The sequence below is a fragment of the Cetorhinus maximus genome, chromosome 15 (assembly GCF_964194155.1).
Source record: "Cetorhinus maximus chromosome 15, sCetMax3.hap1.1, whole genome shotgun sequence".
NCBI classification, from domain to species: Eukaryota; Metazoa; Chordata; class Chondrichthyes; order Lamniformes; family Cetorhinidae; genus Cetorhinus; species Cetorhinus maximus.
The window spans coordinates 86,730,883-86,753,128 of NC_135893.1; the positions used below are offsets into that span (position 1 = coordinate 86,730,883).

General features: G+C 40.3%; 1 protein-coding gene and 1 non-coding gene across 5 annotated transcripts in view; both read left to right on the plus strand.

Moving 5' to 3' along the window:
- trrap (transformation/transcription domain-associated protein) overlaps window positions 1-22,246 on the plus strand; it is a 212,335-nt gene that overhangs the window by 115,798 nt on the left and 74,291 nt on the right. For all 4 annotated transcript variants that reach the window (XM_078558868.1, XM_078558870.1, XM_078558869.1 and 1 more), the window contains 8 exons: window positions 138-284; window positions 5,479-5,678; window positions 8,787-8,908; window positions 10,967-11,180; window positions 15,765-15,944; window positions 17,900-18,046; window positions 19,078-19,197; window positions 21,687-21,974. In XM_078558868.1, the coding sequence (XP_078414994.1) occupies window positions 138-284; window positions 5,479-5,678; window positions 8,787-8,908; window positions 10,967-11,180; window positions 15,765-15,944; window positions 17,900-18,046; window positions 19,078-19,197; window positions 21,687-21,974 (1,418 nt within the window). The remainder of the gene's footprint in view (window positions 1-137; window positions 285-5,478; window positions 5,679-8,786; window positions 8,909-10,966; window positions 11,181-15,764; window positions 15,945-17,899; window positions 18,047-19,077; window positions 19,198-21,686; window positions 21,975-22,246) is intronic.
- LOC144691283 (U6 spliceosomal RNA) lies at window positions 20,138-20,244 on the plus strand. Its single transcript, XR_013579086.1, has one exon. It is a non-coding gene; the product is annotated as a U6 spliceosomal RNA (small nuclear RNA).

The window sequence follows — 22,246 nt, forward strand, 5'->3', positions numbered from 1 at the left end:
ACTGCACCTTCTTAAAGACCTTGGCACCCTTTCTCAACTTTGGTGCTCAGAAATGAACACACTACTCTGGCTGAAACAAAGTAAGTACTTTATAAAGGTTTGCTTCTAACCTTACATTCTGCCTTTTTGAACTTCAGGCACCCTGATGATCCTGAAGTCTGCTTGCAGCAATAACCCCAGTTACATTGACCGTCTCATCTCTGTCTTCATGCGTTCCCTACAGAAGATGGTGAGAGATCATCTGAACCCACAGACGACCCCAGGGGCATCTGAAACCAATACAGGTAATGACATTATTTTCAATATTGTTTCACCCTATGAGGCTGGGAAGGAAATCTGAAAGTAATTTTGTTGTGATGCTATTGCAATAAAACTAAATACATTGCTTCGAAGAATGGGAGCGAGCATCATTCAGCTTCGGAATTGACTGTAGTCTACTGCCTGTTCCAGCAGCTCAATTTGATCTGTAGGCCAATGTAATTTTTGTACAGTGGTATGAAGATATGAGAAAAATGGAGATGATTATAAACATTTTATATTTCACAATGCCTTGCATAATGTTTTCATTGATGGTTTGTCGGCAATGAGTTTTATATTAAATTGATGTACTGCCCAAGAATGCTTTGGAAATGTTCGCTGTTGGTCTGCAGGCTATAAAATAGATCTCAAACGGCACTTTACATATTTTCATAATTTGAGTTCCTCCCTTTATTTCTGGTGTCAGGGTGATATCTGTGCAGCAAAAGGGACATGGTGTGTTTATTGCTTGAGTTCCCAGAATAACTTTCATTTCTCTTGAGCACTCATTACACAAAGAGATGTCTCGAGGCACCTTAGCAAATGTATAGTGGATTAGAAAATGAACATGGAACTGGGTGGGTGGTGGTGTACGGGAGAAGATTAGACTCAACAAGCAGCTAGTCGGAAAGTGTCTTGAAGAGATTTATAGAAGGGGTGAAGTTGCTGAGGGGAGGTAGGAGGGATGATGGCTGAACGAGCAGCCACTGGTTGTGGAGCTGGGATATTAAAAATAATTGGGTACCTGAGCACCAGAGGGTCTACACTGTGAATATGGGGCTCAAGGAGGTTGGCTGAGCAATTAAATATTGGTCAGAACCTCCCCTGTTTTCTTTCAAGTGGGTTCTTGTTTGTCTACCTGAGAGAGCAGCTGGGGCATTGGTTTAACATCACATCTGAAAGATGGCACCTTCAACAGTGCAGCACTCCTTTAGTACTGGTACTGGAGAGTCAATTGCTCGAGTCCAGGGTGGGACTTGAACCCACAACTTTCTGACTCAAGGCAAGTGCATTACCCATTGACCCATTTTGACTTTATTGCTGCCTTCCTGGCAGTGTTTGGCTAATGAAGCTGCTGAGGCAGAGGCTTCGTGCCCCCCAATTGCCATTGCAGATAGTATTGATGTAGGGCAAGAATGGGATTGATGGTAAATGTGATGGCTTCTTTCCCCACCATTGCCTGAATGAACCTCCTGATGCTCATTGAGATAATGCATGGAGATTGACCTTTTAAGTGAAGTGCTGTCAGGTGGGCTGCCCTCTGTGGAACTGTAGCCTAGCATGAAGCAGTACCCTTAATGGGAGAGAAGAAATTTTGGGGGTGGAGAGGAACATGAAAGAAGGATGATTAGCAGTGTAGGATGAGTTGACCATTGGGGAGCTAATGTTTGTAAAGATGAAAAGTAGATGAATACCATTTACGCTGCCTTATCAGTTCTGGAACAAGGTACTTAATTTAAGAGTTTCAAACATGTTTGCAAGAGGATTAATGTGCCTGAAGCAAACTCCAGTAATTTATCAGCCATAAGTGTTAATTAAATTGTGGTTATTGCGGAGGCAGCCTATCATGTTGTAAAGATAGTAAAATTTCAACATGTATTCAAATCTAGATTTAATGTTATACTAATTGACAATGCACTTTTCAAAACACTTTACATAGATGCCTATCTTTCCCCCTCATCACTTTTGAGAGGCATCAAGCCTCAAGTGTTCAACATTTCTAACAGCCTCAAGTTTCAAGTCCTGAGCCGTTGTCTGTTGGTGTATTTGAGATTGGGAAAGTAACAGATGCAAGTGGAACATTTCTTTCTGCCAAAGCATTGCTGTAGTTGCAGACTCTATTCTGTAGTAATTAATGTGACGCTCCAGTTAAGTGTTGTACTCTGCAAAGGCATATTGCTGTGAATTATTAATATCTGTGAATTCTAGGATGGGTGGTGGATGATATATGTGGTTTCTGAAAATAAAGGAATGCAAAGAAACCACAAATGAAGCAGGTTTTGTTTTGATACCCAGACTAAAGAAATTATAACTCCCTTGTAGGCTGCAGTATAGCAGAATAAATAATGATCTAAACAGCAATCTGTTATAAGGAAGTGCAAGATGAATGATGTAAATTCTTAATTATCACAATAGGAGCATCATTTTGTTAGAAGCAAGTAGAATAGTGAAATGAGCATCATCTCTTGCCTGGAGTCAATGCAGGGAACAAGGACAGAGAGATCGCAGTGTAATCATTTTATATCTAAATTTTACTAAGCAATTGGGGATGATATAGGGTTAGGCATTCCCAGTGTTTAGTGGCTACAGGTAATATTGTCAATGACTTCTGTTTTGGATATTGTAAATTTGAATCATATAAAATTAATAGCTTTTCGAATGCTTATTATTCAGGCTATGCACTTGGTACTTCAGGCCTGAAACCAAACACTCCTTGATGCATGCAGGCAATCTCAACAGCCTCAACTGAAGCTTGATGAATGTCTTTTCTCATTCTTGGCCCTTATCACCCTGACTTCATTATCAAACCTGACAGCTGGGATTGCCTACCTGCCAATAAGCACATTGATTGTCATTTTAACAAGCTGTAACTTCTAGGGCCCATTGAGGCCAGGGGAGGTATGCGGGCACTCAGGTGCTGGGTAGGACTTGGTTGATCTTTGATTTTCATTATAATTTGTTAACCGTGGCTAAATTAGTTGCATCTCGCCTTTGAGTCAGAAGGTTTTTGGGTTCAAGTCCCACTACAGGACATGAGTACAGAAATCAGGGTTGACACTCCAGTGCAGTACTGAAGGAGTGTTGCACTTTTGGTGGTGCCATCTCTTATATGAGATGTTAAACCAAAGCCCCTTCTGCCTCCTCGGGTGGATGTAAAAGATCTCATGGCGCTATTTTGAAGAAGAGCAGGGGCGTTACCCTCGGTGGCCTGGACTATATTTATCCCTTAATGGACATCACAAAAGCAGATTATCTGGTCATTATCACATTGCTATTTGTGAGAGCTTGCTGTGCTCAAATTGGTTGCAGTGTTTTCTACATTACAACAGTGACTACACATCGAAAAGTACTTAATTGGCTGTAAAGTGCTTTGGGACATTTTGTGGTTGTGAAAGGCGCTATAGAAATGCTTGATTTGTAGCTATTTGCATTGATCTCCAATTTAATTTTGTAGCAATATGGGATTTTTATTAACCTGCACAATTATAATCCCAATAAATACTGCCAGCAATGTTTTACATTTAGTGCTCCCAATCTTTTTATTGTATTTTAACGATTGGCTTCAGATTTTGAAGTGTTTTTGATGAGAATTAAAAAAAAAAAATGTTTCATGATGCTTGAAATTGCGATGTGCTAATAGTGGAAATAATCTTTAATATTTCAGAATTCTTTAGTTGTGTGTAAATCATGCATCATAATGAGGTTTATCGATGTGAAAGGCTCAAGTCTTGAGTGGATCAAAGCAAACAAAACCTTTTCCCACTGAAGGCACAGGGTGGCGATCCCATTATGAGGAATTTCAGTAATTGACTTGGCATGTTTAAAAGATAGCTCCTTTTACGTGGTGCCCTTGTGCTTCCAAAAATAAAGCAATCTTACTTAGCTGCTAATCTGTGTTTCTTGGTCAAAAGTGGGAAAATGTCTAAACAGAAATTTAATCCACAGAGTGCTAATTTGCTCATTGCATCATTACCATATACTGTAATTATCAAAGCAGCCCCAACCTCGAAGCAACTGAAAAGTAACCTTGTGGCAATGTTTTAATGTCAGCACTTTTTTGTCCACATTGAGCCCCTCAAGGACGTTCTCACTGTCTGAATTATTTTCTGTCTTTGATTTGTTTCTTTCACTCTACTTGCAAGATTCTGAGATGTCATAGTCTCACTGTGTCCAAGCTCTGTAGCCTCCTTCAGCCCTACAAACCCTTCCTCAAATGCTGCATTCCACTGACTGGCCTCTTTCACTTTGTCTCACCATTAATGACCACGCCTCAAACCATCTAGAGGATTTTCCCCTCTCAATGTTGCTGCCTCTTGACTTCCATCTACTCCTTTAAGACCCTCTTTAAAACCCTCCTCATTGACCAAGCTACAGGTCAGCCCCCAATACCTGCTGCTTTTTCTCGGGAGTCCACCCTTGTTTAAATATGTCTCTGCTGTACCATCAAAAGACTCTGAACTAAATTATAAAGTACGCAACAGAGTGACTGACTTCACAGCAAACTGGACTTATCTACCTTTGTAAGATGATCTTGTTACAATAGTGAGTGCACTTCAAAAGTATTTCAATGGCCATAGCACACTTTGGGATGTCTGGTGGATGTGAAAGGTGCCATGTTAATTGCAAGCCTGCCTTTTTTAAATCTCTTGCAGAAGGTATTTGCGCTACTTAATTTTATCACAGTCAGGAGTCAGATTTGGCACCTGACTACAGAGTTACACTGCCATTTTTGCTTTAATATGCATCTCTTCACATCAACATTAAAATGACAGTGCAATTGAAGTTTAAGCTAGGCAGTAGATGATTTAATTGATGTATATAAAATTAAGAGGGACCTAGATAGAGTGGATAGGAATGAACCTATTTCCATGTTCAGGGAGGCCCATAACTAGGGGGCATATGTTTAAAGTAATTGGTAAAATTATTCGAGGGGAGCAAAGGAATAATTTTTTCATCCAAAGCGTGGTAAGGTGTGGAATTCATTGCCTGAAAGAGCGGTAGAAGCAGAAACCCTCTTCACATTTGGCAAAAAAAAGCACTTGGTCCATTACCTCAAGTGCATCTCCAAGAGCTGGAAGGTGAGATTAGGCTGGATGGCTCTTTTTTGGCTGGCATGCAAATGATGGAACAAATGGCTGCCTCCTGTGCTGTAAATCTTTCCATGCTTCTGTAATTTCTGTGACAAAGGGCAATTATCATGCCACTAGGTGGTGCTCTATGCAGAAGTCTTGTTTATATTTAAATATTTGAAAATACATGCATGCCCCTCTTCAATGAAGCATAGTTTCTGGAATTATGAATTTCTGAAATTGGAATAAAATACTACAAAGGCCAGATAGTTGTCCTGCTATGCAATTTAAAGTGGCATCTGTCTCTTGCTACTGTACTGTACCTTGGAGCCTGTTGCACTGCTTTTTCTGAATTGTTTTAACAAGGGAGAAATAAATGTCTCTTTTTCAGTCACTGTTGAGCTGATCATGTTAAGTCTGGAGCTTGTGAAAACACGCCTTGCTGTAATGAGCATGGAAATGAGGAAGAATTTCATTCAAGTCATCTTGACCTCTCTCATTGAGAAATCACCCGATGCTAAGATTCTAAGAGCTGTGGTGAAAATAGTTGAGGAGTGGGTGAAGAATAATTCTCCCATGGCAGTAAATCAGGTGAGAATGTTTACCAGTAAATAGGTAATACGTAGCCAAAGTCACAGTTGGTGTGGTTGAGTACAAGAATTTCATTTGTGATTTGCAAAATGTAATTTCATAAGTTCTGCAAATTACATATATCATAAATAGTATAAACCCGAATTCAACTAAATGTTTGAATCTGTGTAGCATTTATTAATCTTTGTCATTTGAATAATGTAAAACTCTAATAATAGCTAATGGCAGCAAGCGTTTAAAATCTAAAATGCAGTCAACTGGCCAGTTTTTGTCACTCATGCCTCTTTTGTTAAAAAGATTTTAATTTGTGTTCATTGTATTTGTATAGTTTCACGACTGAACAACCAAGGCAAATAGCACTTTTATGTCCATTTAGTCAAGTTGTACCAAAAGAGGCATTGGTTTAGGCATTTGCTTGAAGCAAAACGTGGGTTATTTTCCCTAATTTTCTCTTTTTTTTGTTTGCAAGGTGACACTAAGGGCACTGCCAACCTTCTGACACCTTGAACAAGTGATTGTTTTCAGTGTGTGAGCCTAGAAGCTGGTCACCTATTCACTATTGCAGTGGAGCCCAATACTCTGCTCGCCTTATTTCCCACAGGCGCCTGCTTTCTAGCGTGGATCCTTGGAAAGCAATGAGAAAGAAACTTTCCTAAGGCTGGAAAAGCTGAAACCAGCAATGTCCCCACTGCTTATTCAGCACAGCCAGGGTTGTCATGTGGTTCAGCACCACACCGTGTGACTAATTTACAAGCCATAATAATCTAAGTGCAGAGCATCCATAGACTGTGTTATTCCATTCTTAGTCATTCTTGCCCCAAACATAAATCATCACTGGTTTCATTGCTGTGCACATGGGAAATCAATACAGGATCATTATCGTTTGCAAATTAACTGTTACAACATATTTTGTACGTTAATAGTGTAAATGGATTCTATTCTAGCATGAATAATTAAATGGACAAGGGTAAAATTTGCAATATTAAGTCATCATTTGTGATCTAAACATTGTCTTTTGGCAAGTGATTCTGGTTTATTAGGATTTGACTTTTCTTTAATTATGCACGATGAAACTTACACTCTTTAAAGCGGAAATAATTTCGGACTGGGGGAGGCGGGGGGGATGGTGGTGGGGGGAGAAAAGAAACCAATTAATTCTGCATCACGCTGCTGACTCCTGCACTACATTCCCATCTAGAAATAACAACAGGCATTTATATAATGCTTTTAAGTTGGTAAAAGCACTTAATGGTTTGGGCTGGATTGGAGAAAAAGTTGGCAATGGGATGGATAATGAAGCATCGTGGAGAGAGTCAGGAAAGGGAGCTGAAAGCTTGGTTGTAAGGATAAATTTTGAGCAAGTTTTTTAAAGATGGCAAGGCAGAAGAGTTTGGAAAGGACTGGCCAGTGCTGATGGGGGAGTGGGGGTCTGCACAAAAAGGGCCAGTGCTAAAGGAAGTGGGAGGGAATGTTGGGCTGTAGATTACCAAGATAGAAATGGGAGAGGTGAGGTGGCAAATTTTAGATTCATTGCATTGGTGCACAGTGTAAGTCATCGAGGACAGGACTGTTGGAACTTGATGCAGACCAGGATCTTTGCAGCTGTTTTGAATATTGGAGTCCGTGGAGAATGAAAGGCCGATGAGGAGGGCGCTAGAGAAGTTGATGTCTAGAGATGGTAAAAGGACAGATGAGAGTTTTAGTGGTGCTAATGGCAAGGTAAGGACAGAGACTGGTGATTTTGTGGAGGTGGAAGTAAGCAGTCTTGATGTAGAATTTGAAGTGTAGTACTGTCTGGGTCAAATCTGTGTACTTGCACTTTTATTTTTAAACAGTTTTTGACATCAGTTAATTTTTAATCTGAAAAGAGTAAAAACAGTAAATGTGAAACATTTCTGAAAACAGTAAATGTGCCAACATTAAGGATGTAAAGGTATTCAAGAGGGTACAGACAAGATTTGAGAGCGGTTCCAGGGATGAGGAATTTCAGTTACCAGGATAGATTGGAGAAGCTGGGGTTATTCATCTTGGAGAAGAGAAAATTTAATGGAGGTGTTAAAAATTATGAGGGTATTGGACAGAGTAGATGGAGAAAAACTGTTCCCATTGGTGGAAGGATTGAGAACAGAGGACATCAATTTAAGGTGATTGGCAAAAGAAGCAATAGTGACATGGGGAAAAGCTTTTTTTTAATGCAGTAAGTGGTCAGGATTTTGAATGCACTACCTGAGAGTGTAGTGGAGGCAGACTCGAGAGACGTTGAAACGGGAATTTGATATTTATCTGAAGAGAAATTTGCAGGGCTGGGGTAAAGGCGGGGGAGTGGGACGAAGTGAGTTGCTGTCTGAGAGCTGGCATGGACACGAATGGACTCCTTCAGTGCTGTAACCATTCTATGATTCTATGAACATTAAAACGTCCTCAAATAATACATAGCTGTTGAATATTTTTAAACTCGTCATTTTGGACCAGACTGCAGTTATACAGCATCCGGCTCAAAGCTGAAGTGATGTGCAGCTGCCTCTTGGTGGCACACTGGTGTCTTTTATCGGCGGTGCAGACTACTGAGAGCTCTCTGATCCAGCTGACTGCTGAATCATAGGAGCATTGGAAACCACTTCACATTAATGCAATGCTCTGCTTATTAAATTCTGGGCTGTCTGTGTTAAGTGGTTTAGAACAGTGGGCAGTTATTTCCTTATGAGCTTAACGCTTATCAATTTCCTTTTTCAAATTATATTCCTATGCCTGCCATTCCCCATACCAGGTGTAGTAATGCGCTGTCACAGACCATCAGCTGGTGCTGAATATGATTTAAAAAAAAATCAACTGAGAGCAAGTTTGGCTGGCAATCAATGCTAGATTTGAATTCAGGTTCAGCGGCGACCTGCTCTGTTGCTAAGGTTGTTATGTTTGACACTGGTTAATGTTTTCGTGCCCTCCTGCCTGTCTCTGGTCTCTGGTTTGTTTTCAGTGATGTGTTTATTACCATTCCTATTTCTCCAAGTGAAGCATTTGGAATCTGCTGTGTTGGGTGGTGGGTGGGTGGGGGAGGCGGTGCCAAGAACAAAAGAATGGCAGAATTAATCATTTCACTATTCTGTGCAGACACCTACGCTGCGAGAGAAGTCCATTTTGCTGGTTAAAATGATGACCTACATTGAAAAACGCTTTCCAGATGACCTTGAATTAAATGCCCAGTTCTTGGACCTCGTTAACTATGTCTATAGGTAATTGTAGTAATTAATCAAAAATTACATTTCATTAGTTTGCACACTTCTGACTTTGCACCATGCTCTCGAGAGGCCAGTGTAATTTATATTCTATTTGAAAATGCAGTATGACTTAGTTTTTGTCTATATTTTAATTTGTGTTAAACACAAGAATAATTTGCAGATCAGATGCAGCTATTTGCATGAAACCCAAGGTTAACTATGTGAGCTAGCATCTAGTATATAACTTTATAGAATCAAACTAGTTTATACATTTCCTTTTTAGTTAGACTTGGCTGTGGTGGGAATGTAGATTTATTTTTCAACCCACTTTGAATCTTGATGAAAAGAAACCTTATTTTATAAATGATAATTCACTGTTCAAAGTGTACAACCTGACAGCATGTTTCCAGATGTGTTGCATTGCATTTTATTTTATATGTTGATTAACATGGAGCTTAGGAGGAGGATCTGTTAACTAAAATGTTCCCATATCTCTTAGATGATGCATTTTATGACCTGAAACACTCTTAAAAGTGGTTTGACTTTGAAATTTTTTTTTTAATCCCATGTTTCACACAGAATAAACAGACAATTTATCTTGGCATAGATAATATGGGAACAAAAGAATTAATTAAAAGAGTAGGTTCAAAGCTCAAGAACGGGAATAGTGTGCAGATAAATTCCAAGCGGGACATCATTTTTGATTCCTTCATAGATTGCTCATCTCCCCCACCTAGTTCACTCTTCCCTTCTTGCCCTCACTCGCCCTTCTGCACCGCTGTCTTTGACCTTGCTCCCCATCTCCTGTCACCGTCGACCTGGTCCCTATCTTGCAACCCTTGACCCCCTTCTGCCCACCGCTGCCTTTGACCCTTCCCTTTCTCCTGCCTCGTTCTTGTTTGTACCCCTCTACTTTGGGCTTCTCTACTCCTTGTCCTCATTTTAATTTTTAGTTCTAAGTTTTGACCATTCTGTGCTCACTTATTACTGGTTTGGTTGGAATCCTGTCTATGGTCGCTTCATATTTCTTCATTGCTTTATCGATACTGGTGTTTGTATTCCATATGCTGCTTCTTATTTGCTGCTTGCCACTTAGTCTCTCGTGCTGTTTTGCTGTTATTTCTATTTTCTAAGTAATGACTCTCAGCCTCGCTGCTGCTTTCAATGGTCTGATTATCAGTTCTTTCTGTTTGCTCTTATTGAGGAAGAATTAGTTTCACATCGATGCAATCAAAGCTTACCCAGGTTTCTTAGCAAAAAAATGAAACAACAGTATAATTAATATTTTGAGGACTGGAGTGACAATACAAAGGTTGAATGCAAAGAGCATCTCAACTTGAGAGGAATATATGGCCCTTCGAAGAGGTTGCAGCACAGATTCAGCAGAATATCGGGGCTTAATGAGTTGAAGTATGAGGGCAGATTGCACATACTTGGCATGTATTCTATTGAGTTTAGAGGGGTGATCTAAATGAGAGCATAAAAATGAGAAAAGGATTCAATATGATAGATGCAAAGAAACAATTCCCTCTGTGGAAGAATCCAGGGCAAAATTAGAGCCAGCTTATTTAGGAGTGAAATTGGCAAGCAAGTTTTATATATACAGGATAGTTTAGGCTGTTGGTGTTGGGAGTCAGCTAATTTTTTCAAGATTGAGATTGATCAATTTTTATTAAGTAAAGGTATCTAGGATAATGGAACAAAGATGGGTAAATAAAGTAGAGATACAGAGCAGCAATGATCTGATTGAATGATGGAATAGTCTCAAGGGGTTGAATAACCTCTTCCTATTCCAATGCCTTGGAAATAGATACCTTTTTCCTCTGAATCAAACTATTCAGTATCAAAGTATTTAGAGGTCTATGGGGGGGAAAAAGCAGGGAAATAGGACTAATTGGCTCAGCTGAAGAGCTGGAATGGGTTTAATGGGCCGAATGACAATCTCCTGTACTATTCCATGATTCTAATTAAAATGCTATTTAACTGACACAGATTGATGTATCTTTATTGCTGTTTGGCTGTTCTTAATTACTCCGCACTCGTTGACTAGTGTAATTTTGTGGCCCAATACAGGGATGAAAACCTCTCTGGCAGTGAGCTTACTGCGAAGCTGGAGCCAGCATTCTTGGCGGGATTGCGGTGTTGCCAACCCCACATTCGGGCCAAATTCTTCGAAGTTTTCGATAACTCCATGAGGCGCCGGGTGTACGATCGGCTACTGTACATTACCTGCTCCCAAAATTGGGAGGCCATGGGTAGCCATTTCTGGATCAAACAGTGTATAGAGGTGAGGGAAGAGTGGCTGTCACGCTATCTGTTTATTATTTTCACAGCAGATTTCCAGAGGAGTTGTTTAAATTGCACCAAGTAATTTAGAAACGTGGAATATTGCAGGAGAGAGACAGATACTGAAAAACTGCTAAGAAATTGAATTAAATGCATTCTTCTTTCAGACTTGGGAGACGCAGAAATCAAGAAATCTGTTTATTTATTTTCTATGTTAAAACCGCGGGTTCTGTTGCACATTACTACAGTCAGTTTGGTGACTAAATGAAGAGCAAAATAAAAAATCACCAAGGTATACAATCCATTCTTTGATGTGAAAATGAAATAACCCCATTTAACAAATTACTATATTTCAGTATAAAGTTCTTTGCATGTTTTGGAGTGTTTTTTTTCTCGCGTAGGGTCTCTGGAATTCCATGAAGTTGGAGAAGTGAGCTGATGTATTTCATAAATTGTAAGAGAGACCTTTTGCAAAATGTGGCAGATCCCCAACTTCAGAACCTCAGGGAATACACACAAAAAAACTCTAAAACTTACAACCTTCCAGAGCATTAAAGCTGTTGCGCATTCTCTGCCATTTTAGCACAGAGTAAACTGTTGCCCTTCAGGTTTTTGATTATAATCAGCACCTCTTGCTAGAAAACTGTTAGCATCTCACTTTATAATCTATGCATTTACACTAAAATTATTAGTATTGATTATAGTTTGAAGTATCAGGTTTAAAATTGTTTAAAGGTTAAGATTAAGATTACAGAGAGGGCAGAATATTATCCTCGGTGTGCAGGCGCGAAAAACGCCGAGTGTAAAAGGACGCACGATGACTTCAGGTGTGTGTCCCGACATCATCGCGCACTCAAGCACTATTTCGTCGGCATGCACCCACCGATAATTAAAAGGCCTATTAAGGCCATTAACAAGCTAATTAAATTCAAATTGACGCTGCCCATCCAACCTTACGGTTGGCAGGCAGGCAAAAAAGCCAAGTGGCTTTTACATTTTTTAGGAAACTCATCCACGAGTGGGATGAGATTTCCTAAAGCAAATAAACATTAAATAAAAACTTAATTTTGGAATTAAAAACATACCCCAGCTCATGTGACAGAGTCCGAACCTCAGGGAGATTGAAGCGCTCGCGATCCACGCAGGGTGGGCCTTAATTGGCTTGCCCGCGTGAAATCGCTGTGCGGGGCCGATTGCGGGCGGCAGTCGGCTGCCCGACTGCTCCCGCCGAGCACCCCTGCCAAGGGCAAAATCCTGCCCGGAATGTGCAATATAGAAACAGCCCATTTGAACAATATCTGGTCTGTGCTGGTGTTTGTGCTCCACATGAGCCTCTTGCCACCTTACTTCATCTAATCCAGGGGTGGGCGGATGTTCTGGTTGGAGGGCCACACCTGGGTGTGGAAATTATACGGGGGTGGGGGGGAGATGGGGGTGCCACCATAAATGTTCAAGAAACGAACAATTATAGAAAAGATAAATTTTTGTGCAACATAAGACGTTTATTCTGATAATTATATGATCATAATGATGCATTACATACGACACATACAAAACCAGGCGTACCCTCTCTATCACACCCTCTTGGCTTAATGTTAGCAATGCAGTTGGCCATCCTTCTTTGCAATGACATCAAAGATTGTTGTCGCTCTTTTTCTTTCTCCATAGATACAGCCTGACCTGCTGAGTACTTCCAGCATTTTGTTTTTATTTCAGATTTCCCATGTCTGCAGTATTTTGCTTTTGTCTGGCCAGTATAAATGCTGCTTTACTGTGATCCACATTATGGTATTGCAAGAATCACCGGGGGGGAAAAAAAGTTTTTTTAAAAAAAGAGAAAGAAAATGTGGAGAGACCAAAAGACATCTCAGAGACAGTCAGCACATCTTGTGGGCAGTGCAGTGATCTGTATCATCTCCCTAACTCTGATTCCTAGAGCTGGGATTTAACAATCTCATAGCACATTTTAAACGAGGTACTACCTAGTACATCTGTAATTTGTTCCACACATGTTAGGGAAATGTTCTTAATTTTCAATTTTGTCAAAAAACAAACCCTAACCTAAAACCCCACACTCTTCACCTTATATTGTATTCGTCATCTTCCTTCTAAAAAATCTAAACCTTAGCTGCACCTCTGGCAGGAGCAGAAGATGCTTTTTCAATTCTAATTTTCAGAAGTGCATAAACAACTAATCACTGAGATGCCCATCTCAAAATGTTAAACCGAGATTGTTTGTGGAGACCTTCAACCGTATGCATCTTCGGACTGGCAGCAGGTAGCAGCATTTATATTTCAATCCCTTGACCACCAGCAGAATCCTAGATTAAGTTTTTGCTGGCTCTATAAATCTGTTACCTTCAATTTGTTTCCTCTGATTACTGACCCTTCTGCCACCAGAAACAGTTTCTCCTTATTTATTAATACCCTTCATGATTTTGAACATCCCTATCTCCAGAAATATTTTTTAAGGCAGAATTAGATAGATTCTTGATTGACAAGGAAGTCAAAGGGTATGGGGCAGACAGGAAAGTGGATTTGTGGCCACAATCAGATCAGCCATGATCTTATCAAATGGCAGAGCAGGCTTGAGGGGCCAAATGGCCTACTCCTGCTCCTAATTTGTACATATTAAATCTACCCTTAACTTTCTCTGCTCTAAGGAGAACAACCCCAACTTGTGTCTCCATTTAACTAAATCCACATCCATGGTACCATTATAAATGTGGCTATAGAAATTTATAATGTAAAAGTTGTCAGGACATAGGCAAAGATGCAAGATATTTTAATATATTATAAATATATAACTTCTAGTGAGTAAAGGCACTCTTCAGTGGCATTACTATGCCAATGCAGACCTGAATGTCCCAGGCTCAAATCCTTGACTGCTAGCATTCAAAGAACGAGACCTCTGCAAGGATCAGCCCCTTCAATGAGGGAGTGAGAAAAATGGGGCAACAAAACTATATAAGAGTTGACTTAGGTTTTAATACTCCATGAAAAGCCAAGTGTCATATAATTTGAAGTTTTGAAATTACAGTCTTGCAAAACCAAAAAGCAAACCGAAACTGCAGTAATTGAAAAGTAATCTGAAGGATGCACTTACCTTGTACTGCTCCTTCACATGCACTCATTTGGTTTAATATGTTGGCTGCACCCTCCAAGAAAAGCTCGTCTCTGGCCTCCGATCAATGGCCAACTCCAACTTGGCTGGAAGCACATCCCTTGAAGTTCTCCAGGATCTGCATTTTACACTCTCAATTCCTGACGTCGATCACCCAGGCACCAAGAGCATGCGCACTTTGGTTGCATTGCGTTCACTGGCACCTACTGCATGCTTTTCCCAATGCAGAGCCATGGGCCGGATTAGAAGCTCCCGCAGGCCATAGTGTACCCAGATCTGATCTAATCGCATCAATATACCTTCTACTCCTTTCTCCCTAATATCTATCTGGTGTTCTCTTAAATGTGTCAGTATTATTCATCTCATCCATTCTTTGTAGTACTGAGTTCCATATTCCAACCACTTTCTGGGTGAGGATGTTTCTCCTGAATTCACTTTTGGATCTAATGAACAATTTATATTTATGACCCCTACTTTTGGTCTCCCTCACAAGTGGAAGCAAATTTACGTCTACCTAATCAAACTCAAGGCCTCTATCGGATCACCCTCTGTCTTCTGACATTTGTATTTAAATAACAAAGAAAATTTTTAGTTTAAAACTTAATGTCCCTATGTAAGAAACTTAGGATGGATAGCATTTTCTCATGTCTCCGTTTCTTACCACTCTTTCCCCCGGCCCCCAAGTATCATCCTAGTATTACTCCATGGGCACTGCCAGCTCCCTGATAGTGGCCCAGATGGACATTTTTAGTGAGTGTGCTCAGTGAATGCCAGCAAGATATTTGACTGTCCAAGCTGAATCCAGTTTTGGAATACACTTTCCAAGTGACTAACATGCTCCATATGGGTCAGTTCTGCACTGGGAGTGCATTGGGGTGTATTTATCCACTGGGACTTTAGGGCAAGCAGTCTCAGTTAGAATGATCAAAGTCCATTCAGAATCTTGCCCACAGAAGTACAATTAAATGGTTTACATAGGGACAATTAAGTTTTAAACTGCAAATTTTCTTTGCTTGTTGTTTAAATACCAATGTCATAAGATGGAGGGGGGTGACCTGATAGAGGTCTTGGGTTTGATTAGGTAGACGTAAATATGTTGTTTCCACTTAAGGGAGGTTTGTTCCTATTTATCCTTGCCCAATTAACATTGATGAATTAATGAATCTTGTACTTGGGGAGATGAATTAATATCACTACATGCAGCCTTTAACCCTGTGATCCAGTCATTTCAGTTGTATGTGTTATTTAGGTACTCTAACATTGTTGGGCTCATTAACTTCACTATGTGAGTTCCCCCATTGATGTTGACTATGTTTACAATTTAAAAATGTGTCTTTTCTGTGGAAGAATTAGTAATGATGATGTGTTGGCCTAAAATATTTCTTATATTGCTGAGCCCTGCATGTACATCGTTTTTGATTATTGCACTTCCTTTTGTTTTTCTATTTCCCCCTCCCCCAGCTGTTACTTGCGGTGTGTGAAAAAAATACAACCATTGGCACCAACTGCCAAGGTGCCATGCTGCCATCCATCACCAATGTTATTAATCTGGCTGATAGCCATGACCGTGCAGCCTTTGCCATGGTAACACATGTGAAACAAGAGCCCAGAGAGAGGGAGAACAGCGAGAGCAAGGAGGAGGTGATTTGCTTTACATGTTTAATTTTATTATGTTGACATGCGTAGGCCAACAAATTTTGGTAAACAGCTACATGTGAGTTACAACACGATTCTGTCTGTGCCAGTTGTTGCCAAGATGAATGTTACAGTGCATTTGCAGAGTAGAAACAGGCCATTCGGCTAACTTGTCCATGCTGGTGTTAATGCACCACTCGAGCCTCCTGCCACCCCTCTTCATCTCAGCCTATCAGCATATCCTTCTATTACTTTCTCCCTCATGGGCTTGTCTAGCATTCCTCTAAGTGCATATATATTATTTGCCTCAACCAACCATGTATAGTGAGTTGCACACCCACACCCTCCTCTCAGTGAAGAAATTTCTCCTGAATTCCACGTTGTGTTTATTAGTGATCAAGTTATATTTTTGGCCCCTGGTTCTGATATTGCCCGCAATTGGATAATATAGATGGGGGTTGACAAGAACACTTGCCCATCAAATATGAGAAAGCAACATGAAAACCAAATTCGGAGCCAGTCTGTGACAAGCGCCTCAAATCTATGAAACATATTGAACCCTGGATTCATTGGCCAGAATTCTTGGTAATTACATGAAAAAAATCTGATTTGCCTTCTGGCTCGGTACTGTTCTTGTAAGGTTTTCTTCAGTGAATAAGCTCGAGACCCGCATGACTGGGAAGTCAGTGGGAAGATTTTCCTTTTGACAGCAAACAAGCATTATTTTGAGATTATGGAATCAAATAAGTTCCTGAAACCTTGGGAGTCAGCGTGGGAAAGCTTACTGCAGAGGGATAATTGTCCATTGAGATACAAGCTCCCCCTGTAGAATAGTGTACATATCTACTCTTTCTTTTGTATTTGGCAGATTAACAAAATACAAAAATGTACTCAATTATTTTTTAAATATTTGTTGTACAACTTGTTTCAGAAAGCTAACATGTTTGACACATTGCATACAAAGCAGCACAAAGGAATCCAAATATGGCTGAAGAATCGGACTTGGAAAGATTGTTACAAAACATAATGCATTTAATTTGAACAATGCCTGTGGCACAAAGTTTGAGCAATTGCTGTTCCTCATTTGTTTGCCACATACTGGAGAAACAATGGAGAAGCAGTGCCCCATTTTCCCATTTTTTTTTCAGTTACATGCTGGGCGCATACCATGCAGCACACTCCTTAATTTGTGATTAGTCCAGTCAATGCTATACAAAAACAGAAATACCAGGAAAAACTCAACAGGTCTGGCAGCATCGGCGGAGAAGAGCAAAGTTGACGTTTCGAGTCCTCATGACCCTTCAACAGAACTAATCTTTAACAGGTGTGACAATTCACCAAGAGACTAGCCGGACTGCATTCAGCTATTAATAGATAGCTTGTACATAACCTAAAGAAATACTCACCATGGCAATGAATGTTATAAAGCCCACATGTGGAAACCAAGCACCTTTGCTGCCTTGAGATTTTGAATCGAGTTCAGAAATGGTGCTGAACTGCTAGGTTAGATGAATAGGTTACCTGTCTGCCTACCAAAAACAAGAACTTGCTCTAACGTAGAAAAACATCCCACGGTGCACTACAGGTACGTTATCGGACAAAATTTCACACCAAGCCACTTAAGGAGGTAACAGGAGAGGTGACCAAAAGCTTGGCCAAAAAGTAAGGTTTTGGGGAAGGTCTTAATGGAGGGGTGTAGGGAGGGAATTCCAGAACTTAGGGCCCAAGCAACTGACGGCACTCGTGGCGCAAAGTAAATTGGGGATTCGCAAGAGGCCAAAAACTTTGTAGATCTGAGATTCTGGCACTGATTATGACTGGTATGAGAATGTTTTATTCCACAGCAATGCTGCCTGTTACTCTGGTAATATAGGTTCCATACTAATTAGTAATTTTTTGCCTCTTTGTCGATGTAAAAAGAATGAATGTTTTATATATGTTCTTTAATAATTCTTGTTTAGGACGTGGAGATTGATATTGAGCTGGCACCAGGAGATCAGAGCAGTACCCCTAAGACCAAGGAACAGTCTGAGAAGGATGCTGGGAATCAGTTGCACATGCTGACAAACAGGCATGACAAGTTTCTGGACTCTCTCAGAGAAGTAAAGGTGAGTATAATGAAATTTAGTTCATACATATGTAAACTAGTATGCTCAATTTCCTACTTTAAGTTTATGATGTTCAGTTGTTATTAAATGGGCAGTTTGATTTACAGTTTAGCATATTCTTTCCTTTTAAGCACACAGTTTAAGTAAGGGATTTGAGTAAACTATCAGGAGAGATGCATAAAGCCCATCTTGAGAAAACAAGTAATTCATCTTTCTGAATCTGCGACCTAATATTTATCAAATTCCCCAAATCCTCATGGTTCTCTGCTTTGGCACATCTCTGCTTAGGCATACTTATGCACTTGGAATCAATCTTAAATGACTGAAGTGGTGGTAAAAACAGATTCAGTAGCAATTTTTAAAAGGGAATTCGAAGAATTCATGAAAGGGAGAAATTTGCTGGGAAAAGAGCAGGTTGGACTAGGATTAATTAAATAGCTTTTCCAAAGAGCTGGCATGGACAGTTGGCAGAATGGCCGCCTTCTGTGCTGCAAGATTCTCTGATACTAACAAAAGGGTCAGTTACCAACCCAACTTGTGTTGAAAAGGTAAAATGTGATATTGTTTAAATATGCCAGCATACGCAGTGATATTTGAGAGGAGCACTTAATTAAATTGGTGCAGATGGCCTGCTTATGCAAATAAATGCTATTAATGGTAATGTATGATGCATTGGTCGCTTTTGCTAAAGCAGCCTCACTCTGTTACATAGTCCTTATTGTGTCATTTTACCTGGCCAAGGTTGATGGGTAAATTATGTGCTTGGTTTGCCGCACTTAATACTTGTTTTATGTGTTTTGCATTTTATTATAAACCATTTAATCAAGCAACACCTTTGTGGAGAAGTTAGAGCTGCAGTTTAATTGAGAAAGCCCTTTAATGGCGAGCCAGAAATAGGAATGAAGGCCTGCTTCAGAATTATTTTGTATGCTGCTGCTGCTGCTTAGCCAGTAAAGGCAATACTTGTGGGTGGGGGAGTTCTTATTTTCCTCTGTATTCTGAACATTTTTTTTTTCTCTCTTCTTTGATAGACTGGGGCACTGCTGAGTGCATATGTTCAATTATGTCACATTAGCACAGCACTGGCTGAGAAAACCTGGATCCAGCTCTTTCCCAGACTCTGGAAGATACTATCTGATAGACAACAGCATGTGAGTGCTCAGACATAAACACTCAGTCCTGAATATTTTCCATTTAATTATTTTATGGTCACCAGATTAATATAATTTGTCTTTTTTATGGGGCACAATTTTTATATTTGCACAGAAAAGTCCCAGAAACCACACTCAGAAAAATGTCCTGATGAATTGTTTATTACCTGATGTTGGTTGAGCGATAAATATTAGCCGGAACACTGGGAAGAACTTCCTCGTTCATCCAAGTAGCACCATGGGACCATTTATGTCCACCTGGGAGGCCAAACAGAACCTCGCTTTAATGTCTCATCTGAAGAACAGCGGCCAGCATTTTCTGGTCCTGTTGCGGTGGGACCTGCTGTGGGAGATTCGGTGGCCTAGCCAATAGTCCATTGACATTTGGCAGGACCAGATAACCCTGGCAGCAGGTGGGGATGAAAATCCTGCCTAGTATCTCTGAGTGCAGCACTCCCTTAGTATTGTACTGGAGTGGCAACCTGAACTGTGTGCTCAAGAACATGGAGATGAAAGCGCTAACCACTGAGCCACGACAGATGTAGATTAAATAGAATTCAACTCTTTCCAATCATTTGAGGGGTCTAGAACAAGGGGACATAGCCATAAGATTAAATTTAAGAAATTTAAAATGGAGACCAAGAAAAACTTTTTCCTTTACATTTACGGTTGTAAGGCTGTAGAATGTTACTCACAATAAATGCTTGTCATGGAAGAATGAGTTCAAGCTGGTTTATTCTCAAGACAGCTCTGCAGTGCAGCAGACTCCCCCATTGCCTTGCACACTGGGGTGTTACAGCTGTACCCATTTACACTTTTTTGATGGGTGAACCAATGCCCATCACCTATTTTAACAAACAGTTGCCTTAACAATGTAATTTCTATACAGAGTAATTGCCAGTCATCAAGAAGATTGTTAAGGTCCAGTGACAATATGATTGTGCTCGCTTCGGCAGCACGTACACTAAAATTGGAACGATACAGAGAAGATTAGCATGGACCCTGCGCAAGGATGACACGCAAAATCGTGAAGCATTCCATATTTTAAAAAAAAAACAATATGATTACTGATATATTGACATGGAATACACTAATGGAATTCGTGATTGTTGCAGAGACCATATTGGCATTTAAGACTAAGTTATATAGAAGGTTATTGGAAAAGGGGAATAAAGGGAACTTGGATCAGGGCAGGGACATGCGGTTTAGGACTACTGCTCATGTGGAGGAAAAACATGGACTGGTTGGACTGAACAGCCTCTTTCTCCATTGTACTTTCTATGTAATATCTGGCAGTGTCCATTAACTGAAGATGTGACCTGTATCCAGCATGAAATACAAGTTATTTTTACAAAAGATCTAAAATCAGAAGTCCTAATAAAAAATCATATTTTGAACTGACTGTGATGCATAAAGGCATTGTCTTTTCAAATAAAAGCTCAAGTGGAAAAGATATTTCAAAGAATTATTTCAATAAAAGCTGTTAGCCTGGAAGGTGTTTTATCATCACTCCCCAAAGCAGTCAGTGAAGTACTGGCATCACTTGTAAATTCACACATTATTGATCTTCGGGGCCATCTCTCTAGAACTGAAGCTTTTCTTCCTCATTCTTTCTGATGTCGAATTTGAAAAGGGGTCTATATAGAATGCCTAGCTGTAAAACTTTTTAAGAGTGTCTCGCTGTTGAAATAATTTGTATTTGAAGCCAAGCCTCCTGCCGTGTTTTAAGTCTGAGGGAGTTTGTTGGAGGGGCACATGCAGGAAAGTAAATCTCAGCGCTAAATTGTTATGACCTTGGAAGTGCAGAAACATGCAAATTGTGCGGTCAGCAATAAAAAATGCTTGATATCGAAATATAGAGGGGTCATCCCACGGTCTTGCTGGGTGTGATTTAGTGTCATGATTATAGTACTGGACTAGCAATCTGGAGGTTGAGAGTTCAAATCCCACCATGATCTATTGTGAAATTCAATTCAACAAATTAGAGAAAAAAGATCATAAATGATGTTCTAGAACACTAACCGGTTCGCAAGTATCCTTCGGGGAAGACAAGCTGCCATCCGTACCCAGTTTGGCTAACGTGACTCCAGCCCCACAGCACGCAGAATTTACATCACAGAAACAGGCCATTCGGCCCAACTGGCCTGCACCAGTGTTTTATGTTCCGCACGAACTTTCTCCCACCCCTTCTGCTTCTTACCTTCATTCATTAACATGGTTGACTTCTGATACTGTGCAAACCAATCATTACTGAAGGCTCCTCATCATCAATGCCAAATAAGTGATATCCTACGTTTCTATTGAAATTTGACTATGATTTATCACAGTGAATAATGTAAAATTCATACACTTTTAATCCAAGCTTTTAACTGTTGGGGCAGTACTTGCTAGAATGCATATGATGTGATTTTATTTCTAACTTTTGTTTTGAAATATAAATGTGTCAGAAATCCTTTCTTCTGAGCGGCTGTTGTGTTCTTGGTCCCCAGGCTCTGGCAGGGGAGATAAGCCCTTTTCTCTGCAGTGGAAGTCATCAGGTGCAGAGAGACTGCCAGCCAAGTGCTCTTAACTGCTTTGTCGAGGCAATGTCCCAGTGTGTCCCTCACATTTCCATCAGACCCTGTGTGCTGAAGTATCTGGGCAAGACGCACAACCTCTGGTTTCGGTCCACACTGATGCTAGAGCACCAGGCTTTTGAAAAGGGCTTGAGCCTTCAGATTAAACCACGTCAGACATCAGAGTTCTATGAGCAGGAAAGCATCACTCCACCTCCACAAGTAAGTGATTCTTTTTGTTGCAACCAGGACTTGAATTTCTATAGTGCTGTTAAAGCAGCAAAACGTCCCAAGGGGAGTTCAAAGGAGAGTCATCAGACTAAAATTGACACCGAGCTATGTTAGGATGGCCAAATAAAAGCTAGGTTAAAAAAAAAGGTAGATTTTAAGGAGCATCTTCAAGAAGAGAGAGCTTGGAGAGGTTTAGGACTGCAAGTCCAAAGCGATAGGACCTAGGCAGCTGAAGGATCAGCCATCAATGTGGAGCAATTAAA